This window comes from Actinia tenebrosa, unplaced genomic scaffold, assembly GCF_029948245.1.
Source record: "Actinia tenebrosa isolate PJP-AT-01 unplaced genomic scaffold, QUT_ActTen_1.0 PGA_scaffold9__36_contigs__length_13948895, whole genome shotgun sequence".
NCBI lineage: Eukaryota > Metazoa > Cnidaria > Anthozoa > Actiniaria > Actiniidae > Actinia > Actinia tenebrosa.
Genome location: NW_028292586.1, coordinates 4,896,739 through 4,915,583, shown reverse-complemented (window position 1 = coordinate 4,915,583; position 18,845 = coordinate 4,896,739). Strand labels below are relative to the sequence as shown.

Genomic DNA, 18,845 nt, shown 5'->3' with positions numbered 1-18,845 from the left:
GAAAGCATGTGGCGTCACGGCCACCATGTTGGATGATGAATAAAATATTTCATTCATTTCATCCAATATGGCTGCCATGTCATTGTCATTCACTTCGGAATTCTTTGCTTTAGATATGGCCATTTGAAGACTAAAGGCCCTAACAATGAGAAGATCGTTTGTCATATTTTGGTCGAGTCGAAATGTTGGCTGATATTGGTTCACACAAGATGAAGGCTAAATTCTGGGTCAAATGTTTGATAAATATTTGCTGGGTCAAATGTTGGGACCATTTGTCAGGGCCTAACGTTTTCATAATGTATATAAATAAATTGTTTTTTACTCAGTATTTTATAGGCTGATACTTTAGCATAGGTAAATGTCGTCTCAATGCAACATTGCTTATACTTCTCTGCAGACACTATGTGTTAATCAAAATTTCGCAGCTTTCTTTATGAATGAGCCAATTAAAGCTTGTGGAAGTATAAGTCATAGTGCATCTACCTATACTAGATTGTATGACGTCATTGAAAATTAATAATTCATTAATTTATTATACATTTTCCTTGCAATAAAGCTAAGGTATCCAGCTACACAAAGTTCTCAAAAAAAGATTAATTGTGTTGCCTAACGAATTATCGTAATCATCAGTTACCGCTTTCCTTGGTGATAAACACCATTTTGAAATGTAACCAAGAAGAAAGGAAAAATCAAGTTGGTACCTTGTGTGACGATACAAACTAGCTATCACATCAAAGGACCTAAATACGATGAATGTCTGTTAATAGGTTGCGTGATGTCAAAATATAATGTCCTGTATTTTAATATATTTTTGAATATTTTGTCATTAAGAATATTTACAAATATCTTTAATGACAAAATTGCGACTGTCAAAACCAAAGTTGAATTTAAAACTGTCATAAAGGAAAATGTACGAAACTGTATCAGCCACTAGCACTAAACAAGTTGAATTTGAAACTGATATTGAACGAAAATTAAAAAATGTGACACTTGGTGTATTTAATTTGTTAAAGATCCAACTTAAGCTTAGTTATATTTCAAAATGGCTGCTTTAATTAGATAACTTTTTTTAATTATTTTATCATTTTATATATATTTTAATTTTTTTATTTAGTATTATTCTAGTATGTATTATAATGGTGTGCATTGTTCCCAAGGTTCCCCAGCTTAAGGCTGATATTGCTACATCATTTGGATGCTGTACAAAATAACTAAAAATGTACACAAGTCTAAATTACTGGTTATAAACTGACAACTAGGGGGGAGAAGTGAAAAAGAGGATGAGGCATTGTGGTCTAAATTCGATACATGCAACACCAGATTATTCCGAGGATGAGGAAAAACCTTGGTCGAGTTTGCATTGCAGTGCATTGTGGAACTGTATTAGGGGAAATGTTTTCAAGGTGGCGTCTATTTCGCCCCCTAAAACAGTCCTACAATCAATCCGCTTTGAATGCCTAATAAGCCATAAGAACAAAATATGTTTATAGCGGTGCTAGCTTTACCTCAATTAATGCACAAGTTTTATCTCAGAAAAAGTTTACATTTTAGAGCCTTTTGGAAGGGTCGGTCACAAAATAACAACCACAAAACTGATGGTATATCAAAGGTAGAGAAACGGCAAAGGATAAATATTGTCACCAGATTCACAGGACAAAACCACAACACATCAGTTCATTGTTCAGACACAATGCATTCAACTGAGCCAGCAATGAAGCTTCAATTCAGTGCTTCCTGTGTGACAAGTGAACCGTTGTTGACAAGTGAAACGTTGTATAATAGATTTGCACCATCAAAGGATGGCAGCCCTGACAGGAGGCAGGAAAACTGCATTCAGTTTCCCCGGGGGAAAAGAATCTATTGTCGTGTCTCTTGCCATGGATGCCGTCACGTGATGGTGCAAATCCTCTATGTAGAAAGTTGTCAGTATTGAACCAGTTCATAACCAGGACATATACATATATAACTATAGAGTATTCATGCGTTTGATCCGTTACAAAACAGTGTAAAGCGATTTTCAGTTAAATATTTTTGAGCTCGTAGTTTCTGTCAAGTAATCTTTCTATTTCCTATATTCATTCATATTTTCGTCGTTTGCTGCTGATTCTAAGATTTGAAGGCTCAAGATCATTGCATCATTAGCTTTGACATATGCGAGTCACTGGATCACAAGACGCTCAGTACATGTATAGATCTCAAACTTGAAGAATAAAAGGCAAAACAACCAAGTAAATTCAATGACTCTTCATTCTCAAGTTTTTAATTTGGTTTGTCCATTATATATTGATTGAATTAACGAAAAAAACCCCTTAGTAAGAGAAAAGGAAGCTTAAGTTAGATACACTTGCTGTTTGTGGTGCTATGATGGTTACTGAAGAGCATCATAGGGATTTGTAGTAGATTTACAAAGTGGAGATGATCAATTTTTGCCAGTTTAACTCTTTACTTTTATGGTAAGTTAGAGCTGGAGCTTTCTGATTAAAACAGCCAATAGCTTAGTACATGGAAAGTCTTACACAGCGAATCGTTAATTATTCCACTGAATTGGATGTCTGTTACTTTACTCTCTCGGAGAGTTCTTCTCATAAGTTCAACGTGAATCGAGACATAGATCGATGGTGCAACATTATTGAGGATTCAAGTTAATTAAGACGCCATCCCGCTGTGCGATGGAAAAGTCAACGAACTTATATAAATGCCAGTCTCCCCAAACGTAAACACAAACAAAGATAATCGGAAGTAGATCCATTGCCTTGCTTTTTCATTGTTATCCTCGCGGAAGATCAGCCACGACCTGCCCCAGAAGTTCATGCATAGTCTTATATATATGTACATATATAAACCACGCAAGTCGAAGTCGCCTTGATATTGAATCATGCATGCTGTTTACTGACCTAATGTCGCCTTCTGATCACAGACAGTATCCAGCGACTGTACTTCGATACGCGCGTGTAATAAGAGTATTTTCTTGGTTGTGCACAGCCTTCGCTCCAACCGAAAAGTCCTACAACTACCCATCGTCCTGTGCGAGGATTCTGCATGACCAGTGGACTGCCAATGTCTGCGAAACATGGATCTTTCGGTTTTTTTCTATAGCCGGCACAGAAATTAAGCGACGAATCATAGCTGTAAATAGAAGCTCTTTTGCATTCCTTATTTGGTACAATAGGTATTGTTACTTGCTGGAGTTCGACTGATAATGGTCCTGTAGCTTGGCCAATGCGGATTTTTTTCGTCGTACCCCACCCTGCTACGGTACCGTAATTTTGGGGTTTTTCTAATCTTGAGTCTCGTTTTCTCCTTGGGATGCAAACCTGAAAAGTATATGTACATAAATATACGCCATCGTAAAATGGACCATTTAAAAGAAAGATAATGTGCTCTCTTAAATTATCTTGAACGCCTTCTGGGGGAGTTGCATCATTATGTCATGGTCTCCCTGCCTGTAACAGGGATGAGGCACAATGGGACAAGGAGGACCACTAATTTTGTGAAAGAAAAAAAAGAAGAGGTAGAAGAAGAAGCTTAATGTAAATGAGAAGATATTTTTTAGAAAGGATGATTTAGGTTTTCATCGATTTGGAGCACCGCTAGTGAACTAAGTGGTCCATCCAGCCGTCCAGTTTTCCGGCTCGAGCATCGAGTAAAGACAATAAAAATCTTATGAGGAAGTTTGACAAAACAATGGAGATATACGTTCTTCTGAAATGAGTCTCTAATTTCTTATGATGTAGAAACATCGCCTTGCAATGCAATCCTGCCCCACAAAATGGCTGCCGCAAAACTCCTCTAAATTAGAAAAAGTAAAAAAACGACACTCGAAGCAAAGTTTCTACTTACCATTCGAATGTATTTATTAGGCTTCACTGGTTTCTCCAGTTGCAGTAACGCTATGTTATTCGACAGGTTATATCTACTGTATCCCGGATGTACCACAACCCGTCGAATTCGTCGAAATTTTTCCGTTCCGTCCACTTTATTGCGATTAAATTCACCTATATAAAAAATAAAGGACAATCAATGATTTAATATGTTTAAAGTTAGTGTTCTTTTTAGTTCTGCGTATCTGATTGGTTATTGAAGTTGTTTTCTTGGCCAATAGACAACAAGACCCCATTATCCAATGAGCATTCTTTTTACAAATGAGATGCAAATTTAATCTCAACCAATCAGAAGCCACGTTAGTTCCGTCAGATTTTGTACCAAATTTCAAAATGGCGGATGACAATGTTTTTCAGCAGCTGATAGTAAAACAAGCAGAAAGCTAAAGAAAGAGGGGGAAGTCTTTAATTTTAAGCTTATAAAAAGATTATGGATTTGGTTAATATCTAAAGATATGCCAGATGACAAAAGAAACAGGTAAGAGGTTCAATTACCATTATATATCAATGATTTTTCAGTCAGTTCTCTCGAACTCGTAAAAAACGTAATGAAGCAAATTTTTCATTTGGTAAGAGGAAAGAAAACAGTTAGTGAAACACTATACTAATGCATGTTATTGTGATGGATGAAGCGAGCATCGAATAGAATTACTCAGGTCTGCATCAAAAGAAACGTCCAGAACTCTTACTAAACTTCGCGAAAATTATACTACTTATATAATAGCACTAACTGTTTTGTTTATTTGCTATTCATAGCAACCAAAAAAGCTTGAAAATTCATAGTATTTCATTGTTTTTAGGTAATTTTATTTAACGTCGTCAGCAATGAGGAGTCATTATAATTTCAAGCTAATATCAAACGAGGAAAATGTAAGCATGGAATCACTTCTGATAGACGAATTCAATAAAATGTTCATGCATATTTATCAAGAAACTATTGATACACAAGTAAGTTTGGCACTCTCTTTGACTATTAAATTGGAAATATATAAATTGGAAAATCCCAACATTGTTTACTCCTGAGTATCAGGCGGTCACCCTGTGGTAAAGGTTCATCATTCAGGCCTTTATCAGACTGTTTTCTTATGTGAACCAAATTCATATAATTTGTTATTTTTATATATCTACATTTAAAACTTGAGAAGCAAGGCTTCTGATATAAAAGATTTATTAAGGATTTAGGATATCTATTCACTTACCCAAGACAATTTTGAGTTTGTGTAGTTTAATGGGCCGTCCATCTCGCCTGAGGGCATTAGCGATGGTAAGAACCCACCCTGGCTTGATTAAAGCTCCATTGAACAAAAAGCTTTTAGCTAAAGATACAATACAGAAACAATATGTAGTATTAATATTCTGGAAAAAGATAGGATGGAAGGAAGGAAGAAAGGGAGGGAGGGAGTGGGCGAGTGAGTGAGTGAGTGAGGAATGGAGGGAGGGAGAAATTGAGGAAGAGAGGAAGGATAGCAGAGAGGGAAGGATGAAGAACTGAGGGAAGGAAAGGGAGGAAGGAGGGAAGCAAAGGAGAGAGAGGGTACTAAAGAGGGATGGAGGAAGAAATAAAGGAAGAAAAGGAAGGAAGGGAGAAAGCAAGAGAGAAAGGAAGAGAGAGAGATTATAAGAGAGGGAGGAAGGATCAGTAAAAATAAGAGGAAAATGGGAAGAAGGATGGAAGGAAGGAAGGAAGGAAGAGAGGAAAGTAGTGGGATGCATAAAACATATTGCCAGCAAGAGCGACAAAGGAAAGGTGCAACTAGGGTTTTTGTATGCCACATCCTGTCCATCCTATAAGTATTCATTTTCATTCTCCAGTTTGCTACATTAATTAGTATATATAAGAAATATTAAAATGCTCCTTTTATTTGCCACAGCACTTCATAGAAGCTTTCCCCATTTCCCCAAACTGTCCCATTCTGGAATCAAGCAAAGATGCAAAGTGGCAACAATAAAGGTAAATGCACGAAAATGAAAATAATTTTCTAACGACAAACAGACAAAATAAACTACCACCATTTTCGCAAAATAGATGGTAAACAAATTCATAAAATATTAATTATACAGAAATGTATAAAAATGACAATTATTTTCTAACGACAAACAACCAAATGAAATCGACGTACCGCCATTTTCGTAGTATATCGCTGCTTGCCATGGCCATGCGCCATGCCCCGAGATTTTACCGCCAACTATTCTACGAACACGTGACGTGTTCCTTGAGACAATTGTCCCACACGCATAGGCAGAAAGTTTGTTTCTTCCTGTAATAAACAAGAAAAGAAAAAGGCTCTGTCATTTATTTCATATTAAACAAACAGTATAAGAACGCCCCTTGCTCTATGGATTGTTTACTTAAGCCTTATTCAGTCTCTTCCTCCAAAGAAAAAAAACTTGAATCAGAGGTCAAAAATGGTGACTCTAAGCACGTGCAACAATTTCGTAATCGTGCATTTCCAAATGCACTCAAAACTCTTTGAAAAAGAAAATACCGATTCAACACACGTGACTACTTCGAAACGCTCTTTTTCATAGCACAACATTCCATTTTGCCCGTGACATGTAAAACAACTGAGAAAAAAAATATTCGTGAATATCGTGAGCATTGCACTTCTTAACCCAAGTAGGGACGAGTGTTTTGTCAACGAAGGTCAAACGAAATATTTTTGAAATTCGTAAATCTCTTTCCAAGATCGAAGTACCAAAAGGTCAAAAAGCCAGAACTGAGATGTTTAACAATGTCCAATTCGCTTTCTCTCGATGGAGACATTAGGGAAAGAATGTTAGATATTTATCCAATATTTTCGGTTATATTTCTCTTACTTAAAAGAAGATATCTTATTTCCATAGCTGGGCCATGTGAGTGATTTTATCTATAGAAAATCACAGAAAAGCTTCAGAAAAAGCGCAATTTCTTTTATAAATAGGAAGAATGGGAAAAACAACATCACAAGGGAGCATAGACTTCAAGAAAGACAAGAGATTTTATCTGAATTTACTCTGAGAATATCGGCGTTTTTATGTGATCTATCGACACCCCATGTGGCCTAACCTCCGCGCAACAACTAACACACTACATTGTTATGGATGCTGTAAAATCACATCTCGGGCGGAAATATCCCGTTTTGGTTAACATGCTGGATGCATTACTGATGTTTCGCTTGGCCGAGAAATAACATTCCTTCTTATTTATCTCAATAGGATATATTCCTTACATTAAGGTACATACGCACGCTCTCGCATATGGCTGCGTGGTAGGTGGGCCAGTTTTTTGAAGAAGCTATTTTTATTATCGTGATTAGGTGTTATCTTTTTAAATAAAGTGCGCGCGCGAGGCAATCACTGCCAAAACCGCAAGACAGGGTCAACTGAGAACGTATTTACTAATTCCCATTTCTCCATTAACGTTCTTACGCATCTTAATCCTGTTAAAAAGTGACCGCTTAGTTTTGAAACTTATTCTTCGTTTGCAACCACGAGTATTTTTCTGGTGCTAAAGGATTTAAAAAACAGTCCTTATGACCATGTAAAGCTACTTATAAAACAACTCTGAGCAAGGAATTGGAGCATTAGAGAATTTCGAATATTTAGTGTAAATGTATGGCAAAAATTCGCTGGATGATTTCTAGTATCATCCAACATGGCGGACAAAATTTCAAAAAAATATTTAATGACAAAGTTTTATCAAATTCACTTCAAACATGCATAAATCTAATCTATAAACTTGTATGACACTAAAATTGTTTGTTTTGGCAAAAATATCGTTATTTCTTTGACATTTCAGACACGTAATCAGCGTAAAGTAAGGATTACCGATCAAAACATTTGCATAACTCGGAAACAAAACGATGAAACGATCTGAAGTTTTTACACTTCACATCATAGTTCTTTAAAACTTATCAACTGAAAAATGATTCTGATTTAATAGCCTTCACTAGTCATGTACTCATCCCATCTTATAGGACTGTTTTAATGGAATCATTTTGATTCACTTCAAAATACTTTTGACTCTACTTATTTGGAAATCAACCCAATGTCCATTAGTGGTCTCTAAAGAAGCGAATTTCGTGATTAATTAATATATTCCCGGTGCTAACGACGTCTTCCGTGTTACACGAAATATAGCCTCAACATGAGTGACAGCAACAGGTTGTTTGACGTTAGAGATCATTCATTCATTAACCCTTGCCATAGGCTAAGGATGTGGTAGTGCTAACGAGTTCGCGATGACTCGCGCTACTAATAAAACAAGGCATTACACTAGCCTTGCCACAAAATGATTTCGATTGATTAATTTTTGTAATCCAATTTGGATTTTAAGGAAGGAAAAATAGAAGCTCAACCTAGGAATTTATGCCCGGGCAGTTAGTAGGTTATAACGGAAAAATTTCCGTCATATCCGATACCACCATCTGGTCTCACTCTAACTGTGCACTGGTGACTAATGCACCGCCTTCTTCATCTGTAATTGACAGTGACGGACACACACTGACTGTTTTGGGCGATGACTAGTCAATGAAAGAAATCTTTCACTCACAGCAAGAAAACTTCCGACAACAAAAATTAAAAAATCTCCAACAAAAGTAGAAGCAATTTATAAATATATGTAAACTGGAACAAATGTTTCCCATTTTGGTTGCAATTACGAAATGCCAGGTTTTTTTATAATCTAAAAATAGGAAATCATAGCACTTACTTTTCATCACAAATTCCCTCATGCCGTAAAGATAGTTGGGAAAGCAATCCCTCCCGTCTCCATGGTAACCAGCATTGCACTTGCACTTGAAGGAGCCAATCGAGTTGAGGCACGTGGCCAGGGGATGGCACATGTAACCTTCCGGCGTTTGCACGTCATTGCTTCGAGCACGGTATGATGGATCGTCATATTGCAAACACTCATTCAAGTCTGCGCAGCAAGAGTGAATATGATTGGGTGAGACAAATGTGGTCACATGACACAGTGGACATAAATTTTTTTTTTCTCTACTTTTTCTTAAAGGAATCATTGGCTTTTGCAACATATACATAACAGTGTCTATTTTAGTCTTTGAGTGTGCAGCAGTTATTATTTTGCCAATTAGACAAGTGCAGTAAAGTCAATCATTTCGTTGCGATTTCGCCGAACTTCGCTTTTGGAATACACATATATTTCTTTCGTGCAAAAACTAACTGCTCTTAATCTTTACCGAAACAACATAAATTTTCAGATATGCATCTGATATGCATCCTTGGGAACCCAGGGTAAAGTTCTGTCGCTCGTTTTTCTGGGAGCGAGAAAAGAGCGACAGAATTTTATCCCTTGGTTTCCGAGGATGCAAGATTTTGTGTGATCAGTGATGTCACGAGTTACAAGGTGACAAAAACGAAGCTGCGGACTTCAATAAGGCATGCAGTTAAACAGGGAGGAGACAGCAATGACGTGGAGATCAGCCAGTTATACCAGTTAATCCGGTTAAGCGATTAGTGCATTGCAAGTCCACCATGGAGAGAACCTAACAAGTGAACTAAAAAGACTTACCACCATAAAACTATACATATTTATCTACAATTTATCTACAATTTTATTCTTTGATTTATTTCTTACAGCGATATAAAGGCTTCCCCTTTGAAAACATATTAGTAAATTAAGTGACTTTAAATCATATTTTCATTTTCTCGCCGATCGATGCAAAAAGAAATAGGGAATTTCGTAAATTTATAGACTTCTGTCATAAATCCTTATTTCTGAATTGAAAAGTTAAAAAGAGTTAACGAAGAAGCGAACACATGGCGCGAATACATTACATAAAAGACGCCGACAACATCTGACCACAAGACTAGCACTAATCCTATAAACCTAAATAGGCTGAAAGTCGTAACTGGAGCCCATCTAATGTGGTTACGTCCATCGACACCTTAACATCAAACTTTACGCAACTTCGATGAACTTGTAAGAGCTGCTTGTTTTGGCGGGAAACTGAGAAAGTGATTCTCGAACTTTAGATAAGGATAGTCAATCACTTCACAATTGTATGGCACAAGGAATTCAAATAAAGTATAGAGGATCTGTTTCAATATAGATCTCTGGATTTGAAATTCTTCTAGTGAATGAGATCTTAGACGTTATATCTATACAGATATTGTATATTATATCCCCCCCCCCCCCCCCCCCCCAGGTCGGCCGTTTAATAGGGGATCGATTCACTGACATTATACTGCAAAAAAATCAAAACATCAGTTTTCTTCTTACCTCGACACCGTGGTCGTGTACCGCTCCATTTTCCGTTCTCGCAAGTGCGCAGGCGCGATCCAGACACCAGGCGAAATCCAGGATCACAAAAATATTCAACTGTTGCTCCTGAACTGAAATTAGCCCCAACTCGATAGCCACGTTTTATTTCGCCGGGATTCTCACATCCTGCATAAGAAATACACGTACGTTAATAGTCAAATTAGCTCTAATGAAAGATACTTTACATTTATTATATTTTCAAGCTTGAATCAACTTGCATCAAATTAATAAGTAATAATAATAATATACTAAGATATTTTTAGTTGCTATAAAATACATTCCAAAGTTTCAGAAGCCATTTGGAAATTCTTTTCTCTGATATTAAAGTTTATTAGTAAAAAACCAAAAAAAAAAAAAACTCTCGTAGCAAATAGCCACCAAACTCGTAGAAGAGAAATTCCCCAATGAGTTCCTGGGGAGAATAGATAAACCAAGGCGATGCCATTTTGAATTTCACCAAATCAAGAAAATCATTGTCTCAAGTTTCGGAGGTATGTTTGACCAGGATGAGCAAATCTGGCAAGTAGTCTCTAATCCTTCTAATACCTCTTTTGAACTATGGCTATGATAAAACCTGGGGCATCAGTTTCTTCGGACATCTAAAACTTGAACGTGTTCGGGAACAGGCTAATGAAGTTTTGAGTTTGTTATGGCGTTTTTCATTTAGAGAATATGAATATTCTATAGAACTAAGGGATAGAATTTATTAAATCACTTGAAAAATGAAGTTGAAAATGAAGTTATTATCAATTTATTCACGACTGACAAGATCAGTTAATTAGTCAAAATATACACATCTTTTGTCGGCAAAATGCAATTGAATTATTTATTATTTCTTCCGGTTGGTCACCCTTAACACTTCATAACTTGATGAAACTTCCATTCAAAATAATTTTTTCAAAGCCTCCGAAACTTATTGCGAAACATACTTCAAGTGTGCTAGGACTTCGTGGCCTGCTTGTTTCAGCCTAAAAAGCGCAGCGCAGTTGAAATTTGTTTTCGTGTGCCACGTGACTTTGATGGAATGCTCACGTCAGGTGGTCTGTGCAGGTCAAGTAGGAAGCCATTTCCTACAGCCTTGCTTCACATGAGTCCGAGATTTGATTAATCAAAATCACGTAAGAATAACTAAAATAGAACTTAAGAGATGTAGATTGGTAGGGTCCGATAACACCAACACCTACCATGTCCATTCTTGACTTGACATACTCCTATTTTATCAAATCGTAAGGCAAGCAACTGATGCGCACGCATATCTCTCTAGTGACGTAGACGGTAATGAAGTAGAATCGCTGATGTTTCCTAATGAGTTTTGTTAATTTGGCGCCAAAACGGAACTCTCCTGACAGTAATGCGTAACAGTAACTTTTGGCATATGGAACAACATTAGTACCAGGAATAAGATTTTGAACGTGATATCGACAGAAGCAGTAGCAGCATCAGTAGGATAATAGACACGGGGTATTTACAACGCAATTCGACTAAAATCTTGACTGCTGCATAGGACTAAGTACTAGTATTTATACTAGTAACAGTCAAAAATTAAAATGAAATAAAATAAAATGAAATAAATATGTCATAAGCTAGAGTAATATGTGGCGAGATAAAATCATTTGCCACACGGAGAAGCAGTAAACTAGGGAAGGGAGTTGTTTGGAAGCTTCAAAGAAATATAATACGCAGGAGGACTAGGATTTCTCCAGAGGCGTAAAAGATCATCTAGAAAAAAATAATAGTTTATTATAAACAAAACGTTTTTGGAACAAAAACTTAGGAAAGAATTGAAAAAATAACCATGCAAACAGCATACAGAAATGACAAATGCGTTGTTTGTGATGCTATGGCTATTAATATGAGAAACAGCTAATGACAAATGAGGCGGGTACCTTAACAAGACCAAAAGGAGTGACTCACAATTGTTTATTCAACCAACGTGCAGTGGACGTCGGGTTTTAGATACCTCAACGAAAATATTTTTCTTCAGTCAAAATAAATCTACTTATCAATTCTTTTGTAGCCAGTTTGCTTATAAGCCAGACATCTAAGAAAACCGACAAACCTACGGCGAAGATTTACAGTATTCACTTTGTTAGTGTCCCCAGACAAGGAATCTACCAAAGGAGTCTGTAATTGAAAACAAGGTGTAGACTAGAAGCGCCTTCAAATTAGAATTTAAAGAATTTTTCATCGTCCGAGTTTTGTAAATTTCGTTAACCTGGATTTAGAGGAGTCTGTTTGGGAGAAGACTCCAGACTCACCTTTGTACATATAAGAAGTCCTTGACATGTATATGTTTAAATGAAAGATGTTATCGCAGAGTATGTGTTCTCGTGTTTCAGCTATTTATATCAAAAACGAGAATAACGGAGACAATACAGCCAGCCAGCATTGAGGATATATAGAATACATCTTTAATGTCAGTTTGGAAACATGTTTTCTTTTCGAATGTTTAAACTCTTAATTTTTATCCTTTTTTGCATGTTTGCTTGATCACGTGTTTTCGTTTCTTTAGCCATTTTCATTTTTTGTATAGTTTTTAATTTTCTAGTTGCTGGCATGTTTTATAATTTTTAATTATTTGAATGTCGTTTTTGTTTGTTTGCTTATTAAGTGCTTTCATGGCAACCATGGTGTATGTTAAAAAATCCTATATTTTCCCTTTTTCGGGAGACGAAGCTATTTTACACCTTTTCTTTTCTTTTCTTTTCTTTACTTTCCTTCTATCTTTATTTTTCTTTTTCTTTTGCAAACTGAATCTGTAGTACACTGTTGGTATCCTACAACATGGTTGCCCTAAAGCCCTTTATGGGTTTGCCATTCTTTTTGTTTGTCTATCACTTGTTATCTGGACGTGAAATGCGTTCTTTTGCTTGTTTTACCGCCCTCTTTCTCCTCCTTTAGAATTTTCGAATCAGATTTCATAAATAGCCTTAAAAGTTCCGTCTCTCATAATCAAATACATCCGGAACAACTTCATATTCCAACGCAATCACTTCCAACGGAAAAATGAGACAATACACAAACTTTCCGCTAAACCAAACAAAAACAGTTAATTCTCATGATTTCAATAAGGCTCTTGCATGGAACAATAAACAATTCGGCGTATTTATTCTAGAAGTTCTCGAACAAACGACGGCTCTTCGCCAAGCGCGCCACAATTTCTGGATAAATTTTTGGCGCATTTTGGACAAGCTTTTAGTTAGACAGTAAAAACTTTAACGTAATACATCTATTCTAGATAGCGATTCTTGGACAGACAGACACTAGATCTCTACTAAGCTCGCCAAATCTTACATCTTTTTATCTTGATCAAAGTTCGCGGTAGACAGTAATGACAGCCTTAAAACAGGCAGTTTTGTAGTATAGTCTAAATACGGCGTAAGCTGATGCCATAGCAGAACGTTGAACGAATCGAATCTGTTATCACTACAGTCAATTTTTTATAAGTGAGAGTTCCACGAATGCTCAAACGTGTGCTCAAATATGTTGCCTTATGTCTACGATAAGCTCCAAAACCAAGCCCTACACTCCCCTCCCCTTCGAAAAGAAGCCCACCCAAAGATACACTGAGATACACAAAGTCAAGCCCAATGATTATTTGTATATATATATAGCCATTTGCAAACAATTCATGGCCGTTTCAAAAATACATGCAAATATATCAAAAGTATATTAGACACGGCGGGATATCTTTCTTGATATTTTTTTCCAGAAAGTCCTAGTGATAGACAACTCGAAATGTTTTTGATATACTTGTATATATATATATATAATATATATACAGCCATTTGCAATAATTATGGCCGTTTCAAATATAAATACAAGTATATCGAAAGTATATCAGACACGTTGGGATATCTTTCTTGATGTTTATTTTAGAAAGCCCTAGTGATAGACAACTCGAAAAAAATATCAGGGACGATATCCCATAACTTTTGATATGCTTTTGATATACTTGTGTATATATTGGAAGCGGCCATAATTTTTGCAAATAGCAAGAATGTATATAATATAAAATGGCAAAAAATAAAAATAAAAAAAATAAAAAAAAAATAAAAAAATAATATATATAAGCTCAGGGTTATTTTCTCTTTTTCTTGTTATTTTCTCTTTTTCTTGTTATTAAATCTTTTTCTTGTTATTAAATCTTTTTCTTGTTATTAAATCTTTTTCTTGTTATTAAATCTTTTTCTTGTTATTAAATCTTTTTCTTGTTATTAAATCTTTTTCTTGTTATTTTGCTGAGCTCTATAATGTAAGCGAGAGTCAAAGTCAAGGCTGAATAACGTTCAACTTTAGAATGTGTAACACAAAGTAAAACCTTTCTTTTTAGGCGAGACCTCTGATTACATTTCTAGGGAGATATATACGTGATTATCTAAGATTAGGGATAACCTTTGTTGAATAGTAACGAGGAAGTGCCGGAATTTAAGGGTATTACGAGGTCGCGAGAGAAAATACCCTTGGCTCACCTGATCCTAATCAGGTCAGCGATATTTTAGCGAAAACAATCTAAATTTCTACTCTGGAGAATTGATATTTTGTTTTCTCTATTCTCCTTTTTTCACTTTTTTGTTCTAAAATATTGCAGTGGAGATCGCTGACCTACAGCTAAAGCTACGCGAGCCTGATGCATTGTGCTTCCTTCTTTTGGAATTGAAAATTTAAGGAAAAGTTTATTTTTTTATGTCATATTAATCGAAATTTAAATAGGATGATACTCGTGAAAAGAAATGAAGAAAAGTGACTCATAATGTATGAGGGCAATTATCTTTGACAAACAGATAAAATGAAAGAAAAAAATGAATTGATGGTTTTCAACCATTCCCACGAGAATTAAATAACAAAAGACACGGCCGCCATGTTGGAGGATATAACAAAAAAAATCATTGACAATTCTTTTGTTAGGTTCCTCCAACATGGACGCCGTGAAAACCATCAATCAAGGAAAGAAAGAAAGCGGACGTTTTGTGACACTCCTCGCTTACTGTACGAATGGTCAATGATGGGTGCCATGACAGTTTAAGGTTAAGAGGGGAGAAAAGCTACCTGAACACTACTCCGGCATTAATTAAGCAATTATCACTTCTGTTAGCCACTGTTTTTATCTCTACCAACTTACCACCACTGGACTAATTTTATTTGGCCCGTGGAACAAAATCGTAGGAAAACAGAAGAAAATAAAGCAATTAGTGTCTACTACTATTTATCATACTATTTTAAAGTAAAATCGCTGTTGCTGTTGTTTTGCTGCTGATGTTGCTACTACTATTTGCCACTGCCTTCAATTGATTAATATCAGGACCACTATGATGAACGCCAAAGCAACTGCCTACAACTATGCCTATCACAACCACTAACACTAACACTACGACAAATACCATAACTACTGCATACAAATATGACTAACACAAACACAAACACCACCACTACTACCACCACACACCAACACTAGCCGTTAGCGGGATGTGCCGTGACTGTGATACTTTCTAGAATTTTAATTGGCTAATTTTTTTCACGTGCAATATGATTGGTCTAAAAGTGCCGTGATCTTGACGTGACCGTGTCCGCGCCGTGTTTATGCCGTGTTCCGGGTATTTGATTGGATGGAGAGTAAATTCTCGTGCAATTTGATTTGTCTGCCGTATGCCTTGCCGTGTCACGACCGTGTTCGTGCTGTGAACTTTTAACACTGTTAACACTACCACAATCAAAAACACTACTTCTGACACCTTTCTACAACTATATATCAACAGCACCACCACTAAACAACGATCTATGTATACATATAGACACTACAGGGCCCGATTGTACAAAGCCTGATAGCGCTATCCGGCGGATAAATCCTTATCCAGTGGACAAGTCAATGCTGTTTACCAATAAATTTATGCACTGGATAAAATTTATCCATCCAGGGTCTATCCAGGCGCTATCCAGGGTTCGTACAACCGTGCCCTAAACTTTCGAAGTTCACGCTAGACTTTTCAAATTTTTCAAATATTCTGACCACGCTTTTTTTAGCATCATTTCCATTACGTCACTCAATCTTCAAGTATATATTCTCTCTATCAACTTCCAAAAAAATACATAATGATAATTTATTGAAAATTATCATCCGATAGTCTTGTAAAAAAAGAGAAATATTTATAATTATATTTATTAAATTTATTGTACACAATCGTTTTCCAGAAAATCGTACGAAGTTCTAGAAATAATACTATTCCTATGATTAACCAAAAAAAACTTTTGCTGGTTTCGGGAAATGAAAAATAAACAATATTGTTGGCTTTCGACATCTTATAAATTATTCATACTTTCTGGGTTGTTTGTGGTGTGAAAAATATACAAAAATATAAACTGATATATACATATAAACACGTTTACCTTTTATTTAAATATTTCTCTGTCTTTCGTTCTCTCTTTTTTTTAATTTTTACATGGTACGGTTTTTTCTCTTTGACATGCATTTTTCTAATAAGATTTCACTAAAATATCCGCTTGAAATTTCGCTGAGATTACATTTTTGAATGAGCTAAATTAAAGTTGCTAATGAGAAGATATTTCTTGGTAAGTTTTATATGTTTATATGATTTGATAAATGGAAGACTACTGCTGACATAGGGTGATTGTAGATAAAGTGCACTTGGAAATTACTTATAATGCGCTTTACAACATGCGTTTCAAAATACATAAAACTGGCTTTATGCTCAAAAAAGTTAAAATTCAACGTTTTTGGCTTCGTGCACCTTGAAGAAATCATCTAGGATATTTTTTCGAATTTTCATTTTTCTTGTAATTAATCATTTATGGGGTACTGATGATTGCGGTCCATAACAAAAAATAATTCATTTGTCACCTTAAAGTCCTTTAAAGCACGTTTCAATGCGCAATTTCCCCTAAAATAAACTCGAAAAAATCTTATTTGAAAACGAAAAGATTTCTCGGTAGAATCACTAAAAGTTCGAGTGATTCGTGTCATTAAAACATAAGGTTTTTCGATCACTCATGAAGTGTCTCTTATCAGGGTTCGATCTAAAAACGCTGCACGCGCTAGTCTACTTGATACGTCTTTTACTTTAGATACACTACTCTACTCTCAATCTGCTTACTCCAAATAGTCATCGTATCGCATTGTATTTCTAGACAAGTTATTATTTAGTCCAACATTTGGGTGTCTGCATATCAAGTTGGCCCACTTCTGGTTTAAAGGATTTGACTAAAAATGTTTTCCAAACATCCGCTGGCGAATTAAGATATTATTCTAGCGAGTGATTTGGAATACCTTGCGAATTAGGGCAGCCATCGTCTTATGCAGATATATAATTCGGCAACTGGTGATCTCTCTCTGTGTGGCCGTTTGCTTGCTCCTTAGTTTCCGAGTGAAAATCGCATGAACTTGGTACGTTCGACTGGTGTTCGGGATTTCGTTGTGCTGTGATCTTAGAGCTCGGGGTTTCGATTACATAAAGCGTTTTTTGAAATCCCCATGCTGAAGATAGCGTAAGATTTCGAGGGGAAATGAATGAAGCAAGCAGCGACAGAAACACGCGAATTAATTCGAAGTGGTTGAAGAGAGGTACTGAAATTCCATCCAAAGACACGAAACGGTGGGAGATAAATAAACGGTGTCTTTCAAAGAGATATTTGATGTGTGTATTTCAGTAAACACCGCAGCCCTTGACTCCATTACTTATTACTCTAACAAACCACATTTTTAGCACTTCTAGAGAAAGAAAAACATATCAAACGCACTAGAGTCCCTACCTTTTGTCTTCCAACCTTCCACGGTGTTCCTAAGTGTCTGTTGCATCAAAAATAGCAAAATAACGCAAATTCCTCTATGAAGTAGGTTCAGCATGGCTTCTCGTCTCTGGGATGTCCTGTGCTATAGAGTGTCCGTCTTTCAACTTCGTGTCAAGCTCAAAATGATAAAATCCCGACCAATGAAAGCTCGGTAATCTAAACTCTTATCAAAAGCGACCCGTCTATCTATTCAGCAATAACCATTAGAAGTCGGCCGAGGGCAAATATCAGTTGTAGTATAGTCCAGCACTTGTTGCCAGTTAGGAAACTCTTACAACCTTGGCTTTACATAAGGCGTATATCAAAAGCTAGCTCAAGAGCAACATAATCTACCTCAGTAGATAAGTAATCGGAAACCACTTCTGTTTACCCCTGGTCGACGTATCGAAAATTATTTCAACACCCCTGGAGGTCAGCGAGCTTTGAATATAGATGAATCAGTCGGTGTTTTCGTTCGAATTGAGTTTATGGCTCATTAAAAAAGAAAAATATGAAAGAATAATGGAAGAAAGTTGGGATTTTTTCCATTCAAAAACGTCAAGAACTTGAAATGATCCAGTTGTTCATCCTTGTAATCCTGTCGGCTTGAATCGTCGGCGCTAGGAAACTGTTATATACTTCCGGAGTATGAAGAAAGATCGTCTACCAATGAAATGAAAGGAGGTAATTATCGCTTTTTAAAATTGCGACATTTTGATGTAGTATAAAGTTGTTTTCAATAAGCCACTAACTCATTGGCTGGAAGTGCAATTAGTACCGCTGTTCTCTCTCTAAATATTAAACATTGTCCAAGTGATTTTGCAATCTTGCTCAGCAATTTAATCCCCGGTGATCAGTCGATTTGAATCTGCCCTTGTATTATATTGTTATTACTCTGTGTCACGGAGTAGCGGTCT

The 18,845-nt window shown here is 36.2% G+C and overlaps 1 protein-coding gene across 2 annotated transcripts; it reads right to left on the bottom strand.

Annotated features, from left to right (window-relative positions):
* Window positions 1-2,229: 2,229 nt before the first annotated feature.
* On the bottom strand, window positions 2,230-18,303 carry LOC116287627 (serine protease 33). 2 transcript variants are annotated; one of them, XM_089024698.1, is made up of 7 exons: window positions 17,911-18,303; window positions 10,105-10,272; window positions 8,572-8,781; window positions 6,002-6,139; window positions 5,081-5,197; window positions 3,841-3,995; window positions 2,230-3,314 (listed from the first exon to the last, which is right to left on the bottom strand). In XM_089024698.1, the coding sequence occupies exons 1-7, from the start codon at window positions 18,002-18,004 to the stop codon at window positions 2,895-2,897; spliced, it is 1,302 nt and encodes a 433-aa protein (XP_088880824.1). In that variant the 5' UTR covers window positions 18,005-18,303; the 3' UTR covers window positions 2,230-2,894. The 2 variants fall into 2 exon arrangements, with proteins under 2 accessions (XP_088880824.1, XP_088880823.1); XM_089024697.1 differs by lacking the exon at window positions 8,572-8,781 and having other exon boundaries at window positions 17,911-18,297.
* Between the last annotated feature and the right edge of the window lie 542 nt (window positions 18,304-18,845).